A 12571-nucleotide genomic window follows, 5' to 3' on the forward strand; every position below is an offset into this window, starting at 1 on the left:
TGGGTGTATTTGTTAGACAATAAGAATCTCTGGAGCTGAAAACTTCTGGAGATATGAGCAGATCTCAGAGCAAAAACACTTCTCCTCCAAAGACTTTCTTTGTGGTAGTCATTTTTCCATAAGGAATTTTCTGATTCCCAAAATCAGTCTTGTTTTAAAACAATTGCATCCACACAGCTGTAGTATTTAATTCCTTGTCAGTGCTCTGTTTGGGGCGCGTTGCTGTCTGTCATTACTGAGTAGTTCCTTAGTATTGGTTTTGGGTCCCTTTCTGTCTGTTGTGAATCCCTGAGTTACCTTCGCCTAAAGCTCATGGGCATCTTCTCCAGAAAGATATTGCTGTTACCTCTGTGGTGAAAGTGGCAACAGCCCTCACTGCTTCATTCTGATTACTGGTTATGGGGGAAGGTGGTTGTTTTTTGTTTCCTTCTGGTTAGGCTCAGCACTGTCAGCTGGAGAGTCCAAATCCTTTGAGCAACAGAGCATTCTTACATAGGTGTGCAGGCCTGACTGTTGCTCACCCTGTAGACTCTGTTGCAGTGTTTCTGATTTGTTGTGGTAACTGAAATGGAATTAACAAAAAAATGCTAAAATTTAGAATTTGTATTTTAAGAACTAATAGTTTTTTTTCAATGAAAGGATTCAGATCCATGCAGGGTATGTAATTATTTTTCCAAAACTGAGCTACAGTGCTTTGTGTAAATAGTTGAGACCCAGCTAGTGTTTGTGATAGAAAAAAATTAAAAGGCACAGGGAGTTGTAACTGCTTGTGTAATGGGCAACCCAGCGAAGTTTCTCATCTTCCTTCTCAGGCCACCTGCTTCTCAGCCGTTTCTGCCAGGCTCAGCACCCACACCTGTCAGCCAGACATCTACGTTCCAGCAATATGGTCACCCCCCAGCCAGTGTACAGCAGCTCAGCAATCACATGGCAGGGATGACAATTGGCAGTACTACAGCATCTGCTCCTCCCCCAGCTGGACTGGGCTATGGTGAGGTTTCCTGGCTACAGAAATACACTAATTCTTTTCATTTGTGCTAGCAATTTCATAAAACATTTGCTCTTGTCAGTGATTCATTACTATGTTGTGATGGGAATTCTCTGGGTGTTGACATCTGCCATACTAAGCAGTAGTTTCCTTGACTAGTAAGGTCATCATTGGGGAAAACAGAACTGAGTCTATTGTAGGGGACAGTGCAGGACATGAGTAATAAAAGAGAGGAACAATTTTTCTCCTCAATTAGGTGAATCTTGGTATAAAACACAAAACTAATCTATCCCAAAGTAAGCTGTTGGAGAGTCTACATGCCATTTATTCAGCCTTTTGGCAATGTGTCTAAAATTATCCACAAATAGTACAGTAGTAAGTGCAGAAGATGCTAGTTCCATGCTATTAAAACCATGAAGCTCATGTAGTTCTTGAACTACATGCTCCAACTTTGCGTGGAGTTTAAGATAAAAAACTTATTTCAGTTTAAGAAATCAGTAGATGGACTTGTGGTGGTTCTTGTTTTACATACTCTTGGCTTTGCCTCTTTTCTCTGGTCCTGAATCCTGAAATGTGTTCTGATTATGTAAAATAAGAAGCTCAGACTTTGAGAGAGAGGACAATGAAGGAACTATCAAGTTCCAGATCCCTTGAAGAAGTTTCAGCTCTGATAAATTTAGGACAGTGTTCAATTAAGGTTTGTTTCTATTAGTAATGGCAAGTCCATCTGAAGATGAGGAAGTTGTAGACCTATTTAGATGATCTAGAACAAATGGGTTTTACTTGCATCTTCACTGTCTTCATGATAGAAGAAAATGATGTCGTCTTTTCTTCTTACCAGGTCCCCCAACATCGGTTCCCCCAGTCTCAGGAAGCTTTAGTGCAACAGGATCTGGTCTCTACACACCTTACACTGCGAGCCAAGGGCCCCCTCCTACCAGTGTGTCTCAGGGTCTTCCTTTGGCACAGCCTCCATTTCCTGGTCAACCAATATCAACTCAGCGCCTACCTACTCAAGTCCCTGGTTTTGCCCCACCTCCCTCTTCTACAGGGATTGGACCTTCCTCTTACCCTCCTACCACAGGTGCCCCAAGGCCACCTACAATGCCAGGCCCACCACTGCCTGGCCAGGCAGTTGCTGGACCACCAGTCTCCCAGCCCAATCACGTATCTTCACCACCACCTCCATCAACTATGTCAGGGCCACACCCTGGGCCTCCCATGAGTGGCCTTCATGGACCACCACCTCCTCCCACTCATCCTCCTCAGCCAGGATACCAAATGCAGCAGAACGGTGAGTATTCCTAGTATAGGAATTGTAAGTTATGTGTCTTCTCTGTGCTGCAAACTGAGGACTGGATTTCAGGTTTGTAACTTGCAGGCTCCTGGCTGCACTTCAAAGCTTCCTTCTTGTTTCCCTGTGATCATGTCTGAAGGATAAATCCAAGATAAACAATCGGATGTGTCATTCTAAGATATTTGTCATACAGATTTTAATCAGATTAATGTAACTAAAGGGATCCTAGCTTACTTGGCCAAAAAGTTATTTAATAATTAGTGCCATACTACTACAAGAATTTGTGATCAGAATTTTATTATGAACTTTAATTTGATGTTTGCAGTCTCATCTGTTCAAAAGTAGAGATTTGAAATCCTGAAAAGCCTGATTTTAAGGACTGTGTCAATCAGTTTATTGGATCATTGATAGAGGTGTGCAGGTCTAAGATGACACACTGTGATAAATACATTTAATCCTAATGAACTGAAAAGCATGTGACTCTTTTTCTTGTTTTTTTTTGATTATGACAGGAAAAGTGGGAATTGCCTAATGAGAAAACACCTAGTATTAGCCATTGTTTGATTTTGCTGTCCCTTTCTTGTAAGGTTCCTTTGGGCAGGTGAGGGGTCCCCAACCAAACTATGGAGGAGCCTATCCAGGAACACCAAATTATGGAAGTCAACCTGGACCACCACCTCCACCAAAACGCTTGGATCCAGATTCCATTCCTAGCCCTGTAAGCTTACTTTGTTCTTACCAGTGTGAACTCTTCCATAGTGTCTTTACATAAAACAGAACTGACAAAGATGAAAGCTGAAAACGGGTTTCTCATTACAAAGAACATCAGTCTGGTTTCCTGCTTACTTTTCTCTTGTATATACAGCTTCACTGTTTTGTTATGAAGCAGTATTTTTCTTGGTGACTAAAGAAAGCCACTGCATATGCAAATCAATGCTCTAATTCCTCAGGTCTTTTTCTGTACTATGTTACATTTTGAGAATCCTTGAGGGCTTTGATTAAGCTTGTTTCTCCCATTTCTGGATTCTTGTTTAATGACTTTCCAAGGTGAACTGATTTCGGGTTTTGAGGTGACAATCTTTGAACTGCATGATCCAAGTTTAAAGTATGGTTAATAGGAGATGATGGTAGTTCTTTTGCTTTCCCTTTTCTTATAATATGTCAAAAAGATTGTTGGCATTTTGGAGGGTTATTAGGTGAGGACACTACTTCAGTCAAATAGGGACAACTTTTCAAATTGGGATTATCTTTCAGAATGGCGGTTCTGAGAAAGGTTGAGCAGTGATGTTGTAATGGTTACCAATGATGAGTAATATTAAGCCTGGCAGTATTATTGCCACTAGTCTACTGTACTGTTCCTTCCACTGCTGCTGATGCTGTTCTGTTATTGTCTCGGGCGGCCACAGTTATTTGATAACAGGAAACCCTTCCAGGGCAGCGCTTACAGTCAATTTACCTCAAAACTATAAAAATTATTTAATCTTGAGTTACATTGTCCATCTGGACTGGTGCTGTTCAGAAGTTATTGCTATTCAAAAAAGATTATCTGTTTGGACTCAAAGTTTATGTAAAGTTTATGACCATATTTTTTTCATAGAATATAAGAAGTCTTTAATTGCTTCTCTGCTTCTCTTTTCTTCCACTAAATGAGATCTCAAATGGCTTGTGTCAGTTGCCTTAATTTTAGCATGTTCTTAAAGCGCAAATCCCCAATTTCTAACCAAAATGAGCACGTGAGTCACTACCTCTGTTAGCAATGTGTTCAGAGCCCAAGCCCAATATCTCAGCAAGACTGGTTTGGGGATCAGTGTATGCTGCAGAAGCTGATGTTTCCTGTTGCATGAACCAATGTCCAAATGTATCTAATTCCAGTGCTACAGGTTTGGGTAGAGAGAAGTAACACTGGTACTTTTTGGTTTATTATTCTCTTTTCTCTTTTTTCTTTTTCTTACTTTTTTTTTTGTGGCACTCTTACTTTTGATTTTTTTTAAAAAAGCAACTTAATGAGCTGCCACCCCAGCAGAAACCCAGGCACAGAATAGACCCAGATGCAATTCCTAGTCCAGTAAGTGCTATATATATGTCAATTGTAGTCTGTGTGTTGGTGACCATCTGTGCATGCCTGAAACCTGAAGTTCACCTCACTAACCCTCCATCATTAATCCTTTACCCTTTCCTTGCTGTCTTCTGCTTGCCCTATCAAAATGAGTAACATTACACCACAAGGGGTTGTTAAAAACTTCTCTTCTGTGATGAATGGTGAGGCAATAGAAAGCAGACTGTTTCAGAAACAGATCATGAAGAATGTCTCCCCTTCACTTTGTCTGATCTTTAAAACACTTCCTTCATCAGATTCCAACTGGCATTTTCAGTGTAAGCCGTCAATATAATTGTCCATGTAATGTGTTTCTTGTGTTAACATATGCACCGCATGAGCCTTTGTAGCCATGTTTTCTACCAGTTTTGAGCAGAATTTGCTTACTGTTCTAGCTGATATACCAGTACCGGGCTAATGCTTTGAAGTTCTAAAATTGCAGATGAACTGTTTTGTTTTGATGTTAATTCCTGATATGAATCTTCTAGTAGATTAATATGAGGCATGGGGAGCTATAAACATTCTCTCATCATCTGTACTCATACATAACCATTAAATTTTGAATTTGAAAATTTGATGTTTGTGTAGAGAATCTTACCTAAAGAAAGAAAAAAGCAGCTACCTTTTGGATTGGAAGAAAAAAAAACACATTTGACTTTGTTACCGTTATATCACTTCTTCCTCATTTAGCCGAAGTTATTCGTATAACAGAAACCAGTGGCAAGAACGCCGATGTCAGTCAATCTGTAGACTTTTGAAATGGGCCTAGATTTATACTAGCGTAGGCAATGTCTGATGCTATGGGAGGCTTTCTGCTGGTGACTTGGAATCTTTGGTAACAGGATAGAAGTTTTGCCATGCAAACTTCTGCATTTCACAATTTGCTCTAAGCAAAAGTACGTGTGTTTGGTGGCAAATTAAGATCAGAAGAATGATAGCGTTAATGCTTTCATTCAGGCACAAGTATGGAAATGTAGCTAAAACTGTGTATAACTACAATTTCCTGTTCTTATGCAAAGATCAGTGGATATTTTAGTCAAGTAAAACTGTTTAATGCATTTCCATTATCCATATTTGCATTAATGAATTAGCAATGCTAAGAAATTTAAGATTTTTACTGGCTTTGTGAAGTTTAAGCTTGATTCATTGACAAGTCTATTGAAACTTCACTTTCCACATCCCCAGAATTCAAATCACAAACTCCTGAGCACCACAGGGTAATGAAGGCTTTCACCTGAGCTTGGAAACATCTGTCTTTAGGTCAGAGTTACAGTGGTTAGAAATAAACGCATTCTATGAAAACAGTGGGAACATAACAGAAAGGAAAAGCCAGGTTATCTATAGAACTTCACCCCAAGGTTTACCGAAACTTCTAATTTTAATTTGGCTAGGACCAGTATACAGGGGAATACTACCAAAAATTCCTTTCTTGATCTGTGTTTGGCTTTGTGAGTTCAGATCAGTCCTTAAAACACAAAATCTGCTACTACTCAAAATACTTGAGGGGAAAATACTGTTTGCAACTTGTAATTTATTTTTAGTTGTTAAGTACTATTCAAAATCAAACTGAGAGGTGACTGCTTGACAAAACTTATTTGCTTTAGACTTCTTATTTTTAGAGATAGTGATGTTTGCCTTAGGTCCCCTTTTCACTGTCTTACATATACAAGTTTTGTGTTTTACACTACTTTGAAACCACGCCTTCAAATACTAATGTGGTGTTTTCCATCACAGATTCAAGTGATTGAAGATGACAGAAGTAACCGTGGGTCAGAACCATTTGTCACTGGAGTGAGAGGGCAGGTCCCACCTCTTGTTACTACAAATTTCTTGGTCAAGGATCAAGGTAAAATATTTTTCTTTTCCTAAATAAACAAACAAAACACCCCAAAGAGTCAGTGACAGAACTGTCCACATCTTTAGAGGAGAATCCTCCTTTAGAGGAGTTTGAGTAATGATTTCAGTGGCTGGGGATGTGTGTTTTGCCAACAGAAGCTTAGTTTCAAGTCCTGTGTTGATTTGATCTCAGTGTAGATTCTCCTGATTGTTTGGTAGCTAGTAATCAAAGTAAAAAGTGTTTTCCAGGGCAGGTGGAACCACCATTAGCAGGGATATCAGAAAGCAGCAAATTAAGCCTCTTCTGTAGAGCTATATTAATGACAGTTAAGAACTGAAATTTACTAGCAATATCACTTGAATTGAACTGGCAACTGTATTTTTTAAGTCATGAGTGGGATGTCAGTTGGTCCTTGGGGTTCATAGAGAAAGGATATTTCATCTTTTAATTTCCCGTGCTTTATTGGAGATTTTAAGCTCCCTTAAAACTTCAGAATCTGATTCTGCAACCAAGTGCTTTATTCTTCAGCCAAAATTACAAAATAAAACAGTAGAAATGTTTGAGATGAGTTTTCTGCCTATAGTGTGTTTTCATCTGCAAAAAGAGTGCCTTTTTAGAGGTTTAAGTTGATGTGGAGTCAAGTTAATTTGGTTTTAGTTAAGGGCTTTTATTATATGTGGTTAATCATGAAGAGGCATTTTGTTAAGAATTTAAGTTTTGCATAGATTGACATTAATTGATTGTTTACATAAGCCCTTAGTCCCTCTGGTTTAACAAAACAACTGAAGGTACCTCTATTTCTGTTCTTGAATATAAACTTGTACTGAAACTTATGGGGATTTTTCCTTTGTTTCCCAGGTAACGCAAGCCCCCGCTACATAAGATGCACATCTTACAATATTCCCTGCACCTCAGATATGGCCAAACAGTCCCAAGTTCCCCTAGCTGCTGTCATAAAACCACTGGCTACTCTACCCCCAGAGGAGGTGAGAACTGTATGCAGAGTTACATATGCACTCGTCTGGAGAATGCTATTAGATGTCAACATTTAACAGATATGTTGAGAAGGAATGTTTAGGTAATGAATACTAGGTAAACATTGATTCTGCCACAAGTGTGTGGTAGAGATCTGTAAGGCAGAAGAATGCTGTGTTCAAAACATTCAATATTTTCATTGCCATGATAATTTCGGCTTTTTTGCAGTAACTGTCAAGCACTGTGACCAAATGACCAAAATACTAGGATGGTCACAAATGCATACACTTCCAGTTGATCTCAATTTCTTTCTTGGCCTAAAGTATTTACATGGTTGCTAATCACTGATGTTAAGTCTTTTCTAGGATGTCAGATTGTGGAATTGGATGAGAATGTATCAAGCAGCACTAGTTCAGCTGTCTAATGTGCATGTATGCGCACAGCACTGTGTAAGATGGCAGCACAAGACTGAGTACTGGGCGCTGCTGAGCTGCATTTTTATTTCCGCCCTTGTTTTGTGCAGCATTTATTTCCTTCTAGGTGTAATGTGTGGCTAGCTAGCCTTTTACACCCTCTGGTTGGTGAGAACAGAGAACATGAAAGCTTTGAGAATACTACAGAGCTAGAAATTTTATAAAATATTCTAAATATTCTGGCTACTGTGTAGTGTTAGCCTGCTTGGAGCAGCAATGTAAAGACAAATATGCTTGTTAAATTTGAATACGTATGTTTGCAGTATTCTGCTCCCTGTTAAGTTTAACTTTACCATCTGCTGAGGAAAGGAATATCTTCTGGGCTTTGAATTTTTTTGTTTGTTTGTTTTTTATTGTGTGTCACTAATATTCCTGAACTATGGTTTGGATTTTGAAAATTGGTTTGTGATAAAACTGAGTTGTGATGTTAATTCCTGTATTGCTGTATTGTGCTTGGAGTTTAAAAGGAGCACAATGGGGGAATGTGGTCTTATTTGAGAAACCTGGAGGCTTGTGGAGCTGCACGTTTTCAGAGAAGCTTTAAAAACAACTAGTTGTTAGGTCTCCTGGTGTGCTTATGCTTTGAACAAACACTTGTGATATCCAGAAAAAACATGGCTAAGCTTGGAAAATTGCCCTGGAGACTGGTCAGCTTCTAGTATTGGAAAGTTCTTTATGGCAAGGGCAAACTCCCCGTGGAGGGGCCATTACAACAGATGAAGGCTCAGCTGTTCAGAGCAATAAGACTGTAAATAGAGCTAAAGTTTAACATCAGTTATGAGAAGATGAATGTCTCATGAAAATACAGCATTCAGATAAATCTAGAATATATAAAAATTCAGCACCTGGTTGCCAGATACCGGAACTTTGCCCTGTGTTAATACATAGTTCAGAAAGCAAAGTTTGAGGCATCAGAAAGAAGCATCTCTGTGCCTTCTGGGAGTAAGTGGTTAGTGACAAGTTTTGCATAGCACTGCATGTTTGCAGCACCTTTGTAGTTTGTTTGCGTGTACGTTTATTGGGGGAGAGGCTGAGGAAAAAAGCTTATTGTTTGGAAGTACAATGCCAACATTGCCTGGCAGTCATAAAACTTGAAGTTTTGTTGCCTCTGAGGTGGTCAGCCTGTGTGGTAGGAGCAGAGAAACGCTGGCCATAAAACCATTGTATTGTCAATAAGTGATTAGTGGTTTTGAATGAGACGTGGCATGTCTGTGGCATGAAGAGGAAGAAAGTGACTGGAGCATTTGCTCAACTCCTGCTCAAGGAATATGTGTCTCTTAGACATGATCAGAAGTTTAGGGTGACTGAGAGAATTAAGACTGGACGCCTTTAGTGTCAGAAAAATTGAAAGTAAATAGTTAAACTTTCTTTTGAGACAGATTCTTAGTTATGAAAGGTGCTTTGAACTACGATTGCAGCTCGTAGCTTGTATGATTTCTGTCTTAATTTTAAAGTGTTTCTTGCTCATTCTGAGGCTGAGAAGCTACAGAGGTTGCCACGCATCTTATTCTGGTTCAGCTGCAAAAATAATATATTATCAGTTATAGTTCAAAAATGGTGTTACTACATAACAGTGTTGAGGATTTGCTATACAATGGGGTCAAGACAAGCAGAACTTATGGATATACTATTTCGTGGTTGACTTGAAAAATAAGACTTCAGCTGAAATTTTTAAGATGGTCTGGATGCTGCATGTTCTTGAATGTATGGAATACATTGACTGGCTTCTATTTTTTTAAAAAGCTTGCTTTTTACAAGGAAAAAATAGAAGAGGTGAAGAATTGCTTTTAAAACACCCAACCTGTGGTGAAATGTAAATTGTATGCTCGCTCCCATGAGGTTATCACAGCCATTCTTTGCATGGCTTCAGTCTTATGTGTTCACTTGGGGTACATCTGTGCTCTGCAGTGTGGTACTCCTGCTATAGTTCATGCTCCTCAAGCAGGCTACTATATAAGGTAGTGCAGCACCATACAGAAATACTTATTTGTGTCTAAAGTGGGATAACCCATTAATGACTGCAGCCCACAGAGAAATGCTGTACTAGAGCTTGAGTTGCGAAGCATTTACGAAATACTTATCCAGGCTTCCCCTACTCCGTCTCCCTCAGCTGCCAAAATGCCAAATCCTATGCAATGTACAGGGAGATAGTTTTAAGCTCTGCAATATGTGCGGTCACTTCTTTCTCATCATCATGTGACCTTTCTTTTTTTTTTTTTCCTGCTTCCACAGACCCTTCCTTATTTGGTAGACCATGGAGAATCTGGTCCTGTCCGATGTAATAGGTGCAAGGCTTACATGTGCCCTTTTATGCAATTCATTGAGGGTGGAAGGAGGTTCCAGTGTTGTTTCTGCAGCTGTGTCACTGAGGGTAAGGTTTCTTCTGGAAATTGGTCTCTGGGCTCTATTGGAGTCACCTTTGAACAAGATGCAAGCAAATAAATCTTTACCACATTATGATCATTTATAATGTATACTCTGCTTTAGTGTGTGTTTAGTCTTGTAAAAAATTCATTCTAAAACTTGTTCAGTGCTCAGTTCTGGTATTACGTTCAAATTAGGTGTTTATGCATTGCAGTATTGCACCAAATTTTTAACATGAGGTACTTGTAGCATAATGTATGGTGATTTGAAAAATTATTTAAGCTATTTTCTAAGGGTATTTCAAACTCACGTTTTTCTGTGACAGACTGAGATGTATATCTAGTCAGTAGCATGAGTTAGGATTTATTTTTTTTTTGGCTCGCAAAGCCTGTTTAAACACTGCTTAGAGATGAGATTGCAGCTAAAGCTGTTACAGCTGAATAGGAGTGTTCAATATATGCCAGTTAATCTTAGTTGCTCTTCTAAATTTATATACAACATGCTTCCTTTTAAGCAGAAGTCACTATGTGCTGCTCATAGCACGGCATCCGTAGATTTGTTTTGAAGGCACAGTGGAATGTAAGGTACAACAAACCTTATGGTGATGTTTTGAGGGTTTCATTTGGTAGCACTGGTGGCTTTTAATGGACTGTTTGTTCTTATCACCTCAGTTATGCTGTACAACTAGCCAAAATGGGAAGCTGATGGGAGTTAGAAGTGGCCAATTTAAAAAAATTTTGTCTGCTGATTTTCAGCCTGCATGCGTTCCCTGTCCCTGCTCACTCAGCAGCTGTATGAATGGCTGTACCTGTAACAAATCAGCAGGGGCAGAGAAGGGAGGGATGCTCAGAGACTGCTGATGAAAGCAATGCTGTGAAAATACAATGTAGTTGTACCTAATACTTGCAAACAATTTCTGTTTTCTCTGCAAAAACAATTGGGTATTTAGCTTGTACTGGATGTGTACTTGAAAAAGAGAAGTGTGATAGGTGCTTATATATATAATGATATCACTTTGTTTTCTTTTGGACTGTTGGAACTTTGAATGTTTTTAGAATAAATTTAAAGGCGCTGAACACTACCATTGCAGATAATCTCATTTTATTCTCCCCTGGAGCATAGATGCAGCTATAGCTGGAATACATTTTGTCACCCACGCAATTCTGCAGGAGGGACTCTGTCATGGTAGCTCTTGGGGCACAAGGGAAATGCTTTCTTTGTTTTCTGCAGCTGACTTCTGTAGGTGAAAACTTAACTCCTATTTTATCTTCTGATGCCTGGTACCAGCACAAAAGTACTGAACACTGGTCATGGGGTTACACTTCTGGTTCCTCTTTCTTAGTGCTTTACAATCCACTGTAAGAAGTACCCTGTCTATTCTGACAAAATGATTACAGCAGTCTCTGCACCCGAGAGTGCCTAGGAGGCTTTACTCTTGTGCAGCATGAGAAGAGAAGGAAAAAGCTAACTCATATAGCAAAATAAGGAGCTCAATCTTTTGGTGAGCCTGAATTGAGTCAGTAGTGTTGTAGCCTCTAGTTTGCCTCAAACTCTGTTGTAAGTAATTTGTTACTACTTGTACAAGATTGTTATATCCTAAGGGCATGTTGTTGTGAACGTTTCTAATATGAAATGTAAAATAATAATGTAAAGGAGATTCAGGAAAAGTATAGTAGTGACTATACAGTGTGCCACTTGGTGCATAAGACAAGCTGGAAGCAGTATTTATTGGCTTAAGAATGTTTATTATGGATGTGTCACTGAACTCGATGTTTTTTCCTTCCCAAGTGCCACCTCATTACTTCCAGCATTTGGATCATACTGGAAAGCGAGTAGACTTCTATGATCGACCCGAGTTATCGCTGGGGTCTTATGAGTTTCTAGCAACAGTTGACTATTGCAAGGTATGTGTAGTGCAAGTAGTTTGTGTTTATTTCTGTATTTTGTTTTGCTTTTAAATAAAAAGCCTATTTTCCTAAAAGTAAGAATGACATGAATCGTCTGGGACTGCTTTCTAGCTGGCAGAGGTAATTAACAGCATTAATCCAACCCACTTCATTTTGTAAGATAATGTGCTTGCCTGCTTGCTTCCCAAAGTAGGGGAAGACTTCGTCACACATGACTCTTGCAGTAGTCCTTGAGGCAGGACTACTGCAGAGAGATTCAAGAAAAGTAGAACAGTAACTATGGAATGTGCCACCTGTTGCCTAAGGCAAACTTTACCTATTGAAGTTAACTTTTAAATGTGGCCATAGTGGTTATAACCACAAGAATAGTGTCGAAGTATATATATTGTCAGAGCAGGTTCGCTTTTAAATTAAAGATTTAAAGGATAATTAACTTCTAAGGAATAGGAAAAATATGTGCAAGGTATTTATTAAAGCAACTTATATCTCTTCTGATACAGATGCTGGGAAAAGAGATGCCTAAATGTTGCAGCTGTATACTGGTTACCTTCTGATGCCTGAGCTTTACTTTGGGTTAAGAGAAAAAGACATTATCTTGCTTCTAACAGCATAAGAAGCATTTTTAATTCAAATGA

The 12571-nt window shown here is 39.1% G+C and overlaps 1 protein-coding gene across 1 annotated transcript in view; it reads left to right on the forward strand.

Moving 5' to 3' along the window:
- The window catches only part of SEC24C (SEC24 homolog C, COPII coat complex component), a 39843-nt gene that overhangs the window by 15943 nt on the left and 11329 nt on the right, over positions 1 to 12571 (forward strand). The window contains exons 5-12 of the mRNA XM_082486151.1: positions 813 to 991; positions 1830 to 2282; positions 2873 to 3003; positions 4282 to 4350; positions 6115 to 6226; positions 7076 to 7203; positions 9898 to 10036; positions 11818 to 11933. Coding sequence (XP_082342277.1) covers positions 813 to 991; positions 1830 to 2282; positions 2873 to 3003; positions 4282 to 4350; positions 6115 to 6226; positions 7076 to 7203; positions 9898 to 10036; positions 11818 to 11933 — 1327 coding nt within the window. The remainder of the gene's footprint in view (positions 1 to 812; positions 992 to 1829; positions 2283 to 2872; positions 3004 to 4281; positions 4351 to 6114; positions 6227 to 7075; positions 7204 to 9897; positions 10037 to 11817; positions 11934 to 12571) is intronic.

This window comes from Vanellus vanellus (assembly GCF_965231255.1).
Source record: "Vanellus vanellus genome assembly, chromosome: 7".
Lineage (NCBI taxonomy): Eukaryota > Metazoa > Chordata > Aves > Charadriiformes > Charadriidae > Vanellus > Vanellus vanellus.